At 37.1% G+C, this 17072-nt stretch overlaps 1 protein-coding gene across 6 annotated transcripts in view; it reads left to right on the forward strand.

The window, feature by feature from the left end:
- Positions 1-14428, forward strand: part of LOC130856723 (survival motor neuron protein) — a 35312-nt gene extending 20884 nt beyond the window's left edge. For 2 of the 6 annotated variants that reach the window (XM_057741562.1, XM_057741585.1), the window contains 3 exons: positions 9404-9454; positions 13383-13422; positions 14072-14428. In XM_057741562.1, coding sequence (XP_057597545.1) covers positions 9404-9451 — 48 coding nt within the window. In that variant the 3' untranslated portion in view covers positions 9452-9454; positions 13383-13422; positions 14072-14428. Of the gene's footprint in view, positions 1-9403; positions 9455-11255; positions 11369-13382; positions 13423-14071 lie in introns of all 6 variants that reach the window. The other 4 variants (XM_057741552.1, XM_057741574.1, XR_009054672.1 and 1 more) reach the window with 3 other exon arrangements.
- The last annotated feature ends 2644 nt before the right edge of the window (positions 14429-17072 follow it).

The raw sequence follows: 17072 nt of genomic DNA on the forward strand, positions 1-17072 counted from the left end.
TTAGAACACTACTACAGTGGTTCTCACAGATAACCATGCATCAGAATTCCCCAGAGAGTTGTCTGTTGCACTAGCTTGCCTAATTCTACCCTCAGTAGGTCTAGAGTAAGCCTTGAGAATTCACATTTCCAATAAGTAACTGGTAATGCTGATGGTCCAGGGATCTCATGTGTGTGCGCGCGTGCGTGTGTGTGTGTGTGTGTGTGTGTGTGCACGCGCACACAGCCATTTTCAAAAAAATACCTGCTAGCAGCTACCAACTGCAACCCTATGTTCTCAAGGTCTCCCCCATTAACTATGCAACCATTTTGGACCCCAGTCAATCCTTGCTTAAGAAGCATCCTTCTTGTCAGCTCCAATCCTGATTCTTAACAATTTATGCAACTTTTTTTTTTAAGCTCTTCATTGGATTTTAATTGCTTTACACTCTTGTACCAGCTTTTGAGGTACACCAAAGTGAATCAGCTGTATTTATACACATATCCCCTCTCTCCCACGACTCCCCCCTTTCTAATTTTAATGAAACTTTTTCTAAATTATTTCCCAAGCTCATTAGTCTCCCTGTTTTGATTTGAAATGAAGTGAGTTGTAGGAAATGGAAAAAGAAAGGATAATTCCCCCATTATCCCCCCAGAAAAAGAAAGATAAAAAAAAAAAAGTTATCTTTGTTCACAGAGGAAAGTCTGGGGTGATAAATGCCAGACTGGACCTTAGGAACTGAGGCTCCAGACTTGTCATTTTAGGAATCGATCTGTTGCAGACATGTTCTGTTGTAATTTAGCAGGAAATGTTAGTTTTTAAAAAGTGAAACTAGTATGCCATGCTAAAATTATGATGTGATACTGTAGGCTGTTGGATTTTTAGTTAACGCATATATAGAAGAAAGTAAACAACCGAGTTGAAGGTGTAATTTTATAACTGTATCATCTGGGGACTTCCCTGGTGGCGCAGTGGTTAAGAATTCCTATGCTGATGCAGGGGACACGGGTTCGATCCCCGGTGTGGGAAGATCCCACGTGCCGAGGAGCAACTAAGTCTGTGTGCCACAACTACTGAGCCTACACTCTAGAGCCCTTGGGCCACAACTACTGAAGCCCAAAGCCTAGAGCCCGTGCTGTGCAACAAGAGAAGCCCACATGCAGCAACAAAGACCCACTGTGGCAGAAAAATAAATAAATATATCATCTGTATGTTCCTCCACCAATATTCTTACTTGAAAGCTACTCTTCAGCTGTTGTATAACCCTGATATGTTTGTACGGTACGATGAAGTTCCCCTTTTGATGACTGAAACGATAATGGAAACTAAATTCATAGTTTGTAATGTGTTTCGAGACCAGTCATCTGGCCAGCTTTTTAAGCTTCCCCCTTCTGCACTTCAGTTTCTCTGCATGTTTTCTGTAAATTATGAAATATGGTTGTTCCTCGTTATCTGCAGGGGATTGGCTCCAGGATCCCTGCAGTTAGCAAAATTCTGGGATGCTCATGTCCCGTATAGAAAACGGCATAGTACTTGCATATAATCTACACACATCCTCCTATATACTTTGAATCATCTTTAGATTACTTTTAATACCTAATACAATGTAAATGATATGTACATAGTTGCTAGTATGTGGTAAATTAAAGTTTTGCTTTTGGGAACTTTCAGGAATTCCTTTTTTATAATATTTTTGATCTGTAGTTGGTTGTGGATGTGGAATCAGTGGCTACAGAAGGCCAGCTGTATTTTGAAAAATGTATAAAGTATTGGCATAATTTATGTTTATTTTTAAATTTTTTAGACAGGAAAAGATAGAGGGGGCAAAATTCATCCAAAGTTCTATTACCCACATGCACCATATTTTGACTTGTTTTCAGGTTCATATTATGCAAAGTTTCATGGCTTTGTATTTGGTTATTGTTGTTAATATAAACTTTTTATTGAAATATGCACACAGAAAAGTACACATATTAGAAGTCCACAGACTGATAAATTTTCACAAAGTGATCACATCTGTGTAATCACTAATATCAAGAAAAAGAACACAATGCTAAAATTTCCTCTTATCCCATTCTAGTCATTACCAATCCCTTTCCTGAGGGTAACCCTTTTCCTGACTTATAATGTCATCAACTTTTTTACCCTTATGGATAGAATCACACATATACTCCTTTGTGCCTGGGTTATTTTGCTCAACACTTTGCTTGAGAGACTAACCTACATTGTGCGTGGTTGTAGCTGTATTTCATTCCATTCTATGCATATATCATAATCTGTTTATTCATTTTAACCATTGATGGACATTTGGTTTGTTTCCAGTAATTGTTTTATTAAGATATAATTTACATGGCATACAGGTCACCCATTTAAAGTGTACAAGTCAGCGGTTTTAGTTTTTATTATATTCACAATTAGTGTAGCCATCACTACAATCAATTTTATTTGATATTAATTTTTATTTTATGTCACACCACATGGCGTGTTGGATCTTAGTTCCCTGACCAGGGATTGAACCTGTGCCCCCTGCTTAGGATGTACAGGTTTTTTTGTTTGTTTGTTTTTTAGGAATATGTTTTTGTTGTGGTGGGTTTTTTTGGCTGTGTTGGGTCTTCATTGCTGTGCGCAGGTTTTCTCTAGTTGTGGCAAGTGGGGGCTACTCTTCGTTGTGGTGTTCGGGCTTCTCAGTGTGATGGCTACTCTTGTTGTAGACCACAGGCTGTAGGCACGTGGGCTTCAGTAGTTGTGGCACATGGGCTCTAGGGTGTGAGAGGGAAGCAGAGAGTTTTAACCACTGGATCGCCAGGAAAGTCCCTACTATCAGTTTTAGAATAATTTCATTATCTACCCCCAACCCCAAGAAAATTACATGCCCTCATTTTCCCCAGCCTCCCAGCACCAGGCAATGACTAAACTACTTTCTGTCTTCTTTTGAATTTGCCTATTCTGGGCATTTTGAATAAATAGAATCATACTGTATGTGGTCCTTGGTGTATATCTTTTTTTCATTTAGCATAACGTTTTCTAGATCTGTCTGTGTTGTAGCATGTATCAGTACTTCATTTTTTATTGCCAAATAACACTCCATTGTGTATACCATGTTTTAACCATTTGGGTTGTTTCCACTTTTTGGCTGTAATGAATAATGCTGCTGTGTACATTCGTGTACAAGTTTTCGTGTGGATGTATGTTTTCATTTCTCTTGGATATATACCTAGGAGTGGAATTGCTGGGTCACATGGTATGTGAAGGTTCAGCTTTGGTAGGTAACCAAACCAAAGTACAAGTGTTTTGTTGTTGTTTTAATAATTTCAGGCTTACAGAAAAATTGCAAAAATAGTACAAAAATGTGTAGGTTCCCCAAATGTCAGCTTTTTACCCCTCAGTTTTCTCATTCTCATTCGTTTCATTTTTCCTTCTCTCCTCCTTCTCTCTGTCTCTCTCTGTATCTAACTATATTTTCCCCCCAAAACAATTCAGAATCAGTTGCAGATATGATGCCCCTAGCATTTAAATACAGTATCTATTTCCTGAAAGCAAGAACATTCTCTTGTATAATCACCATATAGTTATCAAATCAGGAACTTAAATTCATATAATATTGATACTATGATCTAATCTACTGGCCTTATTCAAATTTTGCCAGTTGCTTTATGAATGTCCTTTACAACCAAAGAAAAAATTGTTTTTTTAATCTAGAATTCAGTCCAGGACCACATGTTACCTTTTGTTGTCATATCTCTTTAGTCTTACATGACTGACTTTTTAAATATATTTTTGTCCTAATACCGTTTACATTGTTTTGTATCCTTTAAAAATACATATTTCTTAATTACAAGTGATAAATGAATACATTACCTTGTAAAAATTTCAAAAATTAAAGATGAGACAAAAATCCTGTTGGTGACCAAAGCCAGGCCCATAAATTGGGAGATTGAAATTGACATATACACACTACTATATAAAACAGATCATTACTGAGAACCTACTGTACAGCACAGGGAACTCTATTCAGTACTCTGTAATGACCTAAATGGGAATAGAATCTAGAAAAGAGTGGATGTGTGTATACGTATAACTGATTCACTTTGCTGTACAGCAGAAACAAACACAACATTGTAAATCAACTGTTCTCCAATAAAAGTTAATTTAAAAAAAAAAGCCAGGCCCAGTTTCCACCCTTCTCCAGAGGTCACCACTGATATTAGTTTGCTGTATAGCTTATCAAATCTCTTTCATGTTCAGGTATATATGAGTGCTCATAAGAAATGTATTTTTTTTTAAGCGAAGTTTGTTGGTTTTTTTTTTAATAAATTCATTTATTTATTGGCTGCTTTGGGTCTTCATTGCTGCATGCGAGCTTTCTCTAGCTGCGGTGAGCAGGGGCTACTCTTCGTTGTGGTGTGCAGACTTCTCATTGTGGTGACTTCTCTAGTTGCAGAGCACAGGCTCTAGGTGCACGGGCTTCAGTAGTTGTGGCACATGGGCTCAATAGTTGTGGCTCGCGGGCTCTAGAACGCAGGCTCAGTAGTTGTGGTGCACAGGCTTAGTTGCTCTGTGGCATGTGGAATCTTCCCGGATCAGAGCTCGAACCCAGGTCCCCTGCATTGGCAGGCGGATTCTTAACACTGTGCCACCAGGGAAGCCCAGAAGTGTATTGTTTTTATGTTCATCTTTCTATATATAAAGACATACTATAGGAGTTCAGGAATTCCCTGGCAGTCCAGGTTAGGACTCTGCGCTTCTACTGCAGGAGGCACAGGTTCAATCCCTGGTTGGGGAATTAAGATCCTGCGTGCCACGCAGTGCAACCAAAAAAGAAAAATGAAGTTTGTTTTTCTGTTGGTGACCAATTTCACTAAATTTAGTGACCATTTCAACTGTATTCTTTCTAACTTCCCTAGTTATCACATCGCTTCTCTCCTCCTCTTCATAGATAAACTTCTTTAAAAAGTTACCTCTAGTTGTCCTCTTTACTTCCTTACCTCACGTTCTCTTCAGGCCTGTGAGGCAGACGTCTGTCTTCCCGGCTGTATTGAGATTTTACCTCCAAACTTCTGCCTTGGTGTCGGTTCTCTGCTTTCTCTGCCTCTCACCAACATTTTAATGAATTGACTACACTTTTGAAACACTTTCTTCTTCTGCCTCCAGTAACACTTTTTAATCCACTAGTCTTGTACCTTCCTCCTTGGCTGCTTCTTCTAGACTCCTTCAGAAGCTTTTCCTCCTCTACCCAGTGTCTCTGTGGGATTCCTGATGCCCAGCCCATAGCCCCCTTCTCTTCTCTAACTATAAACTCTCACTAGGTGACCTCATCTCCTCTAGGACTTAAAATGGCATGTTTGTCCTGGAAGTCCTCAGATGCCTAGCTCCGAATTTGAGATGTATTCATCCAGCTGCCTGTTTTCCCTCACCGCATGGATGTCTGTTAGGTACATCTCAAACCACATATGGCCAGAACCCAACTGCTAGTGTTATTTCCTGCACCTCTGTTCCCACAGCCTTTCCATCTCAGTAAGGAGTAGCATTGGCACACTAGCAGCACCAGGTTCTCAAGCCACAAATACGGAATTAACATTGATTCCTCACTTTTCTTCACTTTTTACAAACAATTTGTAAGAAAATTCTGTTTGACTATTTCCATACAGATCCTGAATCAATGCATTTTGCTTCCTCTCCGCTACTATTACCCATTCAAGATACTATCATCTCTATTTTTAACTGAGATGTATTGGGTTGGCCAAAAAGTTTGTTCATAAGATCTTACGAAGCCTGAATGAACTTTTTGGCCAACCCAGTAATTCACTCTTTTAAAGTGTACAATTAATTGGTTTTTAAATTATACTCACAAAGTGCAGCCACCATCATTATCCAATTCCAGACCATTTTCATCACCCATGTAAAAAAAACCCATAGTCAGTAGCAGTCACTAATATCCCCTCCGCCCAGCCCCTGGCAACTGATAATCTACTTTCCAAGGATTTGCTTATTTCTGGACATTTCATATAAATGGAATCATACAATACATGGCCTTTTGTGCCTGACTTCTTTCCCTCAGCCTAAGCTTCTCAAGGTTCTTCTCTGTTTTCACAGATAGTAATACTTCATTTCTTTTAATTGCTGGATAGTATTCCATTTTATGGATGTACCACATTGTGTTTCTCCAGTCATCAGTTGGTGCACACTTGGGTTGTCTTCTCTTTTTGGCTACAGTGAATAATTCTGTTACCAGCATTTGTGTGTGTAAAATTTTATGTGGACGTATGTTTTCAGTTTTCTTGGGTATATATGTAGGAGTAGAATTGCTGGCTCAAAAGATCATTCTAGTGGAACCATGGTCAGGAAGCTAAGATCCCACGTGCCTCTTGGCCAGAAAACCAAAACAAGAAATAGAAGCAATACTGTAACAAATTCAATAAAGACTTTTAAAAAATGGCCCACATCAGAAAACAACAACAACAAACCCTTTTAAAGAAATAAAGTGACTGCACCATTTTATATAACCACCAGCAATGTGTGAGGTTTCCTATTTCTCCACATCCTCATCAACACTTGTTATTGTCTCCTTTTTGATTATAGCCATCCTAGTGGGCATGAAGGGATACTTTATTATGGTTTTGGTTTGCATTTCTCTAATAATTTAATGATGTTGAGCATCTTTTCATGTGTTTGTTGTCCATTTATATATCTTTTTGTGGAGAACTGTCTATTCACATCCTTTGGCTACTTTTTAAATAGGTTGTTTGTCTTTTTGTTGACAAGTTGTAATAGCTCTTTATATATTCTAGATAAGACATCATTATCTCTTACCTTACTGCAGCAGATCCCAAGTATTCTTTTTGCTTAGGAAATCTCACGTCCCACCCTACTGAATCCATTCTGCATATGGCAGCTAGAGTGATATTTTATTTTATTTTAAAATATTTATTTATTTACTCATTTAATTTGGCTGCACTGGATCTTCATTGCAGCAGGCGGGCTCCTTTGTTTCAGCACATGGGCTCCTTGGTTGTGGCATGCAAACTCTTAGTTGCAGCTTGCACATGGGATCTAGTTCCTTGACCCAGGCCCCCTGCATTGGGAGCACGGGGTCTTATTCACTGCGCCACCAGGAAAGTCCCTAGAGTGATATTTTAAAATGTAAAGCACATCATGTTTTTCCCTTTAAGACCCCCGATAGCTTACAGTCACGCTGAGGTTAAAATCCAAAACCCTTGTTGTGGTTTGCAAAGTATTATATGATGTATCTTGTCAAGTTCTATTACCCACAATTCCATGCTTTTTTTTTTTTTTTTTTTTTTTTTAATTTTCTTTCTTTCTTTTGGCTGCGCTGGGTCTTAGTTGCAGCACACAGGATCTTTAGTTGCATCATGAGGACTTCTTAGTTGTGGCATGTGAACTCTTTAGTTGTGACACACATGCAGGATCTAGTTCCACAACCAGGGATCAAACCAGGGCCCCCTGCATTGGGTGTGTGGAGTCTTACCCACTGGACCACCAGGGAAGTCCCTCCACACTCTTCTTACTCACTACACTCCTGCAACACTGGCCTCTTTTCTTGCTCATGTCCAGGTTTATATCTTCTTCTGGGCCTTTGCTCATTATTCGTTAGTCTGGAAAGCTGTTACCTTATATTTCACTTGTCTGGCTTGCTATTCACATCTCAACTGAAATTTCATCCTCCCTGTTGAAGCTAGAAGTGATCCACCCTCATTCTCTATTATATCACCCCACTTAGATTCTCTGTATGGCATTTATCGTTCCTGGTATGATTTTCTTCACCTGTTTATGTCTCCTTCCAGTAGAGTGTAAGCTCCATGGGAGCAGGGACCTTGTCTGTCTTGTAACCTCGAATCTCTAGCATCTGGAATAGTGCCCAGTTCATAGTAAGTCTGGTTCAGAATAAGTTCATCATTTGCTAAATGTGGAATATTAGCAAGTTTTTCCTCTGGTAATTAGATAACCATTTTTGTATATAAAGCTCCATGCAGATTATTTCCTTATGACATCTGGAAGTACCACTATTGGGTCAAAAAGTATAAACATTTGATTTTATTTTTTAAACATTTTAATAGCTTTTGATACTTTTGATTGGCTTTCCACAATTCTTTCCATGTGTATTGCCACCGGCACAACTTGAAAATGTCTGTTTACCACAGCCTTAAATAGTTCTACACCTTGCTTTCTTCTTTGATAAGTCTAGCAACAGGTAGAAAATATGAATGTTCTAACATGTTAGAATATATTTGATTTGAAGGAAGACATGGATGAAAATTAGAGTTGATTAATTGTACTCATAAACATTCATATTTCACATACTTGATTGTACTGTTATTAAAACCTAGCAGATTTTCAACAGACCTTGAACTCTGATCCTGACCAGCAAAATGCAGATGTTTCTGTTTCTTTCGTGAGTTCAAGCAACAGTTCCTAGGAAAGCAGCCTTCTCCAGTATATTTGCCACAAGTTCAGGGTTAAGCTATGATTAACTTGTTCCAGAGAAAAGATCTTTACTTTTGGCAGTATTATTTGTATATCTGCATAAATTAAAATATAAACCTATGTTCATATTCAGAAGTGTAAAATTGCCATTTCCTAGATCTTGCATTTTTGTCTCTTGGAAATTTTTACCATTAAAAAGAAGTTTCTATTCACTGTTATGTTTTCCAATAGCTTATGTGTGTTTTAGAGACCGTTGCCTTCAGCTAGCAGTTCTTAACCATTGCTCCTCAGAAGCATACACGATTGACAACTTTTCCATTACTAATCTGTTGTCATAAGAGCAACCAGATAGGATTTGGGTGCAGCTCTTAACCCATACCTTTTTTTCTTTTTCTAGAAATCCTAGGAGGCGGCAGATGAATGAAAGTAATGTTACTGAAATAACATAATATAGGCTCTAACTTTGGTACTTATTAGTAAAAAGTCACTTAATACATCTTGTGGCCTCGAAGATAAAGATTACTGAAGTACAAAGTTAGTATATATCTAGGGAAAGATAGAAGGCATTGAGACCAGAAGAGAGGAGTAGGACATTTGTACTAGGTGTGACCAGCAAAAAAAAGTAAATATTTGGGTCTTGATTTTTTTTTTTAACTTTAAAATGTTTTTACCTAGTGAGCACTGGTTTTTAGTGGTTTTATTTTAATAAATGAGTATGACAGGTATATTTTATTTGACAGAAATAAGGTATAAGTTGGCTCAGGAACATCTTTAGACTTAGTGAAAGAAGAAAATTTCTTAATTGCAGCTTAATAATTGTTTACCCTGGGATCACTTTTAAAGCACATTTGAAGACTGTAAACTTATTTTCTTATGATATTTTGTTAAAGAGAATTAGTGAAATGTCTTATGTGAAACAAAATGTTCACTTCTGTATAAAATGTGTATTCTGTTATTCTAAATTCCTTTATTATCTTTACAGGGTTTCAAACAAAGTCAAAAAGAAGGAAGGTGCTCACATTTCAATTAAGGAGTAAGTCTGCCATCGTTATAAAAGAGAATCTTGCTTTTTTTTAATAAATTTTATAGTTTGTGAAAAATATATGTTTAAAAATTGAAATATTGAAAAGTAGAAAAGTTAGTGTAAAACAATATTAAAGACATTTTGATGCAAAAACTATTTGATAAAAGATTGATCTACAATCCCCTCTAGAATTCTCATGATGTCAAAGTATCATCTCAGCAAATACTTGTTGGTTGGTGGTATGGAAAGGAAAACATACCTTTATAATAAGGAGATCCTTAGAATCAGAGATGAAAGTTTGCATCACTGTAGTCAGATTTGCTTTTTGATTTGAGATGCAGTATGAAACACACTATATTACCTATGAAGTGTTCTGGTCAAAAAAGTTTAACTGGAATTTAAACAAATCTTTAAGATCTACTGGAAATACTGGGGATAGAGCAACAAGTTAAATGACACCACAAAAGAAATGATTAGACAGATCCAGAACGTGGGATGTTGTAGAAGATAACTGGCCTCCTTTCTTCAAAAAGTCAGTGTCATGAAAGAGAAAATGACACGGAGTGGGTAACTATCCCAGATTAAAAGTGACTTGAGATATAACAGCCAAATGCAATGTGGCGTCCTTCATTAGACCCTGGTTTTGAAAAGCCATTTATAAGAGACTTGGGGGTTGAGGAAATTTGAATATGGACTGCATTTTACATGCTTTTAGATAATTATTGCTAATTTTAGGAGCTGTGATAAGGGCATTGTAGTTTCTAGAAGAATGTCTTTAAATGTGCATACTAAAGTATTTAGAAGTGAAGTGTTATAGTGTCTGTAATACGTTTCTAAATGATTTAGCAAGATGTATACGTGTGTGCGTGAAACATGTGGCTGTTATTGAATCTAAGTGGTGTTCATGTGGTTGTTCATTGTACTGTTTTTTTCTATTTTCTGTATGTTTGAAAAGTACATAAGAAAAATGTTCAGTGTTTTTAACTAAATTAGTAAAAGCTATGTGTCTGTTCTTGTATTCCCTTTTTACATATTATTTTACGCTTTTGGTCCATATTCATTCATATTTTGATATGTTTGTCATCAGTATTTTGTGCATGTGTGTGTGTGTGTGTATCCCCACTTAACATCACATTTTTTATGTTTTTACATATTCTTTCTGTCAGATTGTTTGCCTGTATGTTATGCCACTGTTCCTTTAGTTCAGTAGCTTTTGGCATTCTCAATAACACTAGTAAATACCTTCTTATATGTAGTACTTGATTCTATTCTGTCACAGCCTTAGGGTAACTTTCTGTGTTGTGACTATTTAATAAAAAGTTATGGACATTATGATTCTTGGTAGGTGTTTCCATGTTGCCTTGAAAAGCAAATTTTGAAAAACATCATTTATAAAATCGATGCATTCCTGGGAGGTATATTTTTAAAATTATGTAACTCCTCACATTTAAAAGTGTAGTTACCTATATTTCATTCCTCAATTAAAGTCATTTTTATTCAGTTGAAGGTCTTCAGCTAGGTTATTCAGCTGCGTCTAAAAAGGTGAATAGAAGAATCAGGCAGGGGACGACTTAGGCTGAAGTGTTCCAAGCAGAGAATGCACAAGCTGGAAGCATTAGGGCAGTGTGTTTCAAGGCCTAAGGTAGCCCAGATGTTATACCACTGTCCGTAATGCCACTCAGCCTTCTCATCCGTTTTCCATCCATCCAAGTTCCCCTCTCAGAATCTGTTCTCTGCTTATTTCTATTACATAACTTTTCACAGTATATTATCTTTATTGTTTATATATCTGTCTTTCCTCTGTCATTAGAGGCAAGGTACTACATCTCATTCATCATGTCTACAGTATCTGGCACAGTTTTTTGAAATCTAGGATGGGCTTAAAGCAGAGATTGGAGGGAATGTCAAAGAAGAGAGAAAATGGTAAATGGAAGTAAGATTTCAGAGTTGTTTTCAGATCAAATCTTTTATTCATCATGAAAGGTTAGGCATCAGTTCTGTTTCTTGCTAGAAGGCTTTTCTTTAGAACAAATCCTGCATTGGGTGAATGGTTTTGAAAGTTGAGTTACTTGTAATGGTGTTTGACCCAGGGTTATTTTTAGACACTATTTTCCTTAACTTAAGTACTGAATAATGAAGCAGCTTCCCCCTTAAGTACAGAGAGACAACAGCAAAGTCACCACACTAACTATCTAGACTAATCCTACTAGTAAAGTCAAAACAGCTTGTTTTCTGGCTTTCACTGTAGTAATTGTCTTTGTTGTGAAGAATCCTAGATGAAAGACCCATGGTCTGACCTATATTCAGAAGATAAGCAAACAGAAGGTGAGATGCTGTATTTGAAGCATACCTTCATTAAGGGATCAGCCAGAGATCCCTTACTTTATCCTAGTCATGTTGTCAGTTTGGCTTTTATGCATGGTTGCCATTAACAGAAATAAACTACAGGGTTAATGGTTATAAACTTAAGTTATGTGTTGTTTCAAGCTCTTGGTGAATAGAAAACAGTGAATTCAATTCAAAAATAAAATTCTGAAAGTTTAACCAAAGCAGCTCCTGCTTCTGCAGAAATCTGTATTTATACACAGCAATCAGTAGAAGGCATTCAGTATTCAGGTATTTCACAAAATACTTGGCGTTTTATCATTTTTATGTGTGAATTGTCATCTTTCAAGAGGATTCAAGAACATTTTTATACCACTCTCATTTTTTTTCAAATACTTTTTTTGAGGTATAATTTATATACAGTAAAATGCACAGATTTAAAGTGAAGAGTTTGATCAGTTTTGAGAAGGTGTACCATTGTTACTACTTCAAGATAAAAGAACATTTCTCTCAATCCGTAAGTTCCTTTATACCCCTTTCTAGTCATTCACCATGCTTACCTCTCCTGGCAATCACCATTCTGACCTCTGTGAACAAAGATTAGTTTTACTTATTTTAGAACTTCATGTAATGCAGTCATACAGTATGTACTCTTTTGCACAGGATTATTTTAAGTTATCATTACTTGTGGGTTCAGCTATTGTCCTGAGATTATATATGTAACATATTTTGAAGACACCAAGTAATATAGTCAGAGAAGCTTTTGGAGAAACTAATTTCTTTTCTTTCTTTTTTTTTTTGGGGGGGGGGGTTAATTTTTTTTTAATGGAAGTATAGTTGATTTACAGTGTTTTATGTAAACAGCAAAGTGATTCAGTTATACATATACATGTATGTATACCCATTCTTTTTCAGATTCTTTTCCATTATATGTTATTGTAAGATAATGCTATACAGTTGGTCTTTGTTATCTGTTTTATATATAATAGTGTGTATCTGTTAATCCCAAATTCCACACTTATCCCTGTTCCCTCTTTCCTTTTTGGTAACCATAAGTTTGTTTTCTGTGTCTGTGAGTTTATTTCTATTTTGTAAATAAGTTCATGTATATCATTGTTTTAGATTTCACACATAAGTGATATCATATGATATTTGTCTTTCTGTCTGACTCAGTTCACTTAGTACGATAATCTCCAGGTCCATCCATGTTGTTGCAAATGGCATTACTTCATTCTTTTTATGGCTGAGTAATATTCCATTGTATATGTATACACCACGTCTTCTTTATCCATTCATCTGTCGATGGCTTCCATGTCTTGGCTATTTTAAATAGTGCTTCTGTGAACATTGGGGTACATGTATCTTTTCGAATTAGAATTTTCTCTAGACAAGTGGCCAGGAGTGGAATTGCTGGATCACATGGTAACTCTATTTTTAGTTTTTTAAGGAACCTCCGTACTGTAGGAGAGACTAATCTTCTGAGCTTCGAAGTTCTGATCCTTTCATTACTGGTTATTGTGACACATGGATTGGCCTTTTACATTTTAAAATGACATATTATTTAGAGTTGAGCTGTATTCCACTTTAAATAAAACCAGTTCTTGGTTCCTAGGCAGAAGAAGAAAGATGTGAAGCAGTGTACCTAAGCATTAGTGAGTCTTTGTGTTTAAATTTTAAATAAATATTTCTGGTTAAGAGTAAATAAAGTCTTATTTTATAGATCTTGGTTTCAGTAGCCTCTTAGCTCTGTGTTCGTTGGGTTTTTATTGTAAAGGAAACTAGAAACTGTTACATGATATTTTTCTTTCCTCTACAAGTAATCATAGCTGTATTTTTTGAGTGATTACTGTGTGTTGCTAGGCATTGTTATTTTATTTATTCTTTATAGCTGTTTTAATTTCAGGTAGTTAGGTTTAATTTCTAGTTTTATTGTATTGTAGTTGTAGAATGTTGTTTGTATTGTCCTAATTACTATTTTTTAGCACATAATTTTGCTTATTGTTTTTAATATGTTTTAAATTCTTTTAGGACAGATCAAATACCAGTGCTCCTTAAGAATTTTTAAAAAAATATTCTTGCCCATTTATTCCTTCGAATGAATTTCACAATTAATTTGTCTAAATACCTAACTTTCCCATAAGGATTGAAATTAGTATTACATTGTCTTTTGTGTTAGCATATTTTATTCTAGTTTTATTTACCATGATGAGTGTGTTGCTTTGTTTTCTCTCTTTATGATTTTATAAGGAAATAGATTTTTAAATTTCATAATTGTATTTAGACTTTGTATCTCATATTCAGGTGCAGCTCTCTCCCAAGGAGAATAGTATATTGATGTGCCCTGGTCGATGTGAACAGAAGTTTCATCATTTTCTTCATGAACACTCGGATGGGTGCATGTCATATTCCTTTCCCCTTGTTGCATGTGACTCATGCTTAAATAAGCAGTTAGATATTTCGAGGGAATAATCAGTTTGAATAATTGAACGATGGAAATATGAGTGATTAAAAGAAACTCAAGGTCACATACAGTGCAGAAAGTCAATCTGTCAAAATCTCGACTGAGCCCATTTGTATATTGTAACTTTTTCCTAGTAAGTATATTAAGGTTTGTATTAATGCCTTTAAAAATAAATAACTTTTTTTTTTAAACCTTGACCATCTGGATATTTTTCTTTGGTAGGTTGGAGTGTGTCTAAAGATATAGAAAGAACTGCTCAGGCTTCTTTGGGTAAAGGGTAGTATTGTAAAGATACAATCAGTTGTAAAACAGTGTTGCTGATAATCCAAGGTTAGGGAACAAAGCCTTGCTGAAACAGAATGTCAGAGGACTTGACTGGGCCAGGCAGGAACCAAGGCCGTGTTCCATTGCTTGGAAGTCATGTTGTCATTCTCCTCCTGCACCTTTTCTTGTCTGTCTGCCTCTCTTCTAGCCTTCTCCCCACCCTCCTCATGCACACTGCCTAACAGAGTGCCCAAGCCATTTTCTCTGCACCATTTACCTTGCAGTTCCATCTACCATCCATTTGACTATATCCGTGTCTCTCAATTCAGATTCTCTGGAGAGGTAGAACATAACACTGTTTCAGTTTAGTCTAAAAGATTGGTGTCCATACGCTTGAGATTCTCCCTAGTCCATTTAGCTGTGGGAGAAGACGTTAGTATGATAAGTGCTGTTTCTTTCAGAGGTTTTGCTTGGGGCAGCTGCGTGTGCCTAGCATGTTAGTAGCTGCCCAGTATTTGTTGAATACATAAGTGAATATTCAAGTGCCTGGTAAGTAAGCTTTGCAGAATGGGATGTTATACTGCTTAGGCTTTTTTGTACAAGGGGGGTAGAGTTTTATCATTTTTCACGACAATTAGCTAATATTTTATATCAGTTGCCTAAAATATGCCAGGTTAAATTTGGTTATGAAGGTAGCTTATTTGCTTTCTAAGATTTTTGGGTGTTACCTCCCCTAATATTGTACCTAATGCAGTTGGAGAGTAGTTGTAGGTTCAGGAAAGTCATTCATTTCAGCAAATATTTATTCAACTTTGTGTTAGGCACTCTTCTAGGTGTGTGGGACCAAACAGATGAGAGTCCCTGCTTACAGTGGAGGAAACTAGCTAGTAAATAGGTGACATTTAGAAGGTGGCACATAGTAATTCATGTCGTAGAGAAAAAGGGAAACAGGAGAGTGGGGTTGGAAGCAGGGATGCTTTTTAAAAAAAGAACAGTCTGGGAACTCCTAGTTGAGGTGACATTTGAACAGAGATCTGAAGAAAATGAGAGCCATTCACATAAGTAGAGGAAGAACCTCCCAAGCAAAGAAAATGACAGGTGCAAAGGCCCTGAGACAAGAGTGTGTTTAGTGTGTTCAGGGAACAACAAAGAGACCAGCCTCACTAGAGTGAAAGTGAGCAAGGAGGAGAGATTAAAGAGATGGAGGTAAGAGAGGCAGCCCGAGGTCCGGTCATATGTAGGCCATTGCAAGGTCTTTAGCATTTCTTGCAGCTGGGAATCCACTGGAAGGTTTTGAACCAAAGGCGTTGCATGATTGGATGCATAAAAGGAGGCTTCTTGGGGGGGATTTCCTGGGGGTCCGGTGGTTAGAACTCTGGGCTTCCACTGCACGGGGCACAGGTTTGATCCCTGGTTGGGGAAAAAAGATGCCACGTGCCAAGCAGCACGGCCAAAAATAATAATAATAATAAAAAAGGCTTCCGACTGCTTTGTTGAAAAAAGACCGTAAGTATCAAGGGAGAGAGCAGGCTGAGTAAGGCTTGGATCTGAGTATATTTTCCAAGTGGAGCTCAGGATTTGCCAGTAGATGCCATGTGGAGCATGAAAAAAAGGAGTCAAGGATGACCCCCGAGGTTTTTAGCCTGAGCAAGTGGGAGAATAAAGTAATGAAATGGAGATGTCTGCCTAGAGAATACTTTTGCGGAAAGGAAGGATAGGCGTTGGGTTTGGATGTATAGTCTGAGGAGTTGGATATGTAGTAAAGTGTCCAAAGGAGAGACCTGGGATAAAGATGACTTTTTAAAAGTTAGCACAGACCTAGAATGTAAAGCCATTCGACAGGGTGAGCTAGCCAAGGAAGTGTGTATAAATACAGAGGTTAGAGGAGGACTCGGGGGGTACTCCCAATGTTTAGAGGTGAAATATGAGGAGATGCAGTAAAAGAGACTGAGAGGGAGCTCTCAATTAATTAGGAAACTCAGAGGGATGCCCTGGAAGCCAAATGGAGAAAGTGTTTTGAGGAGTGATGGGCTATATCAAAGCTGCCTATGGGTCAGATGCTGCTGGCACGTCACGTAGAATGAGGACTAAGAAATATTTGTTGAATTTAGCAGTGACCGTCATAAGGGCTGTTTTGGTGCAATGGAGGAGGTGGTAGAGAATGTAAAAGAGAACAAATGAAGACCGCACGTAAACAACTTTCATGGAAACTTGTATTTCTGAATTTGTTATATTTGGGTATTAGTAAAATTATATTTGACACAGCTTTAAAATTTTTTGTGAATCTTGTGTTGGTTATATATATGTGTAGGTAAAATTTTTATGTAAGATTTACTGTGTGTCATGGTTAAAAAAGGTTTTAAAAATGTAGGATTAAAACAAGAAGGTTCAGAGAATGTTTAGAAAAGAGATGAAGGATATAGGAGATGTTACTCATGTGAGCACAGGGGAAGGATTTAGGGAGTTGGAGAAGGTTGGGATGTGTGATCAGAGAGGGAGAAGGTTTTTTCTTAAGTTATTCTTTTATTATATGGCTGTGTTGGGTCTTCGTTGCTGCACACAGGCTTTTCTCTAGTT

Source organism: Hippopotamus amphibius, chromosome 1 (assembly GCF_030028045.1).
Source record: "Hippopotamus amphibius kiboko isolate mHipAmp2 chromosome 1, mHipAmp2.hap2, whole genome shotgun sequence".
NCBI classification, from domain to species: domain Eukaryota; kingdom Metazoa; phylum Chordata; class Mammalia; order Artiodactyla; family Hippopotamidae; genus Hippopotamus; species Hippopotamus amphibius.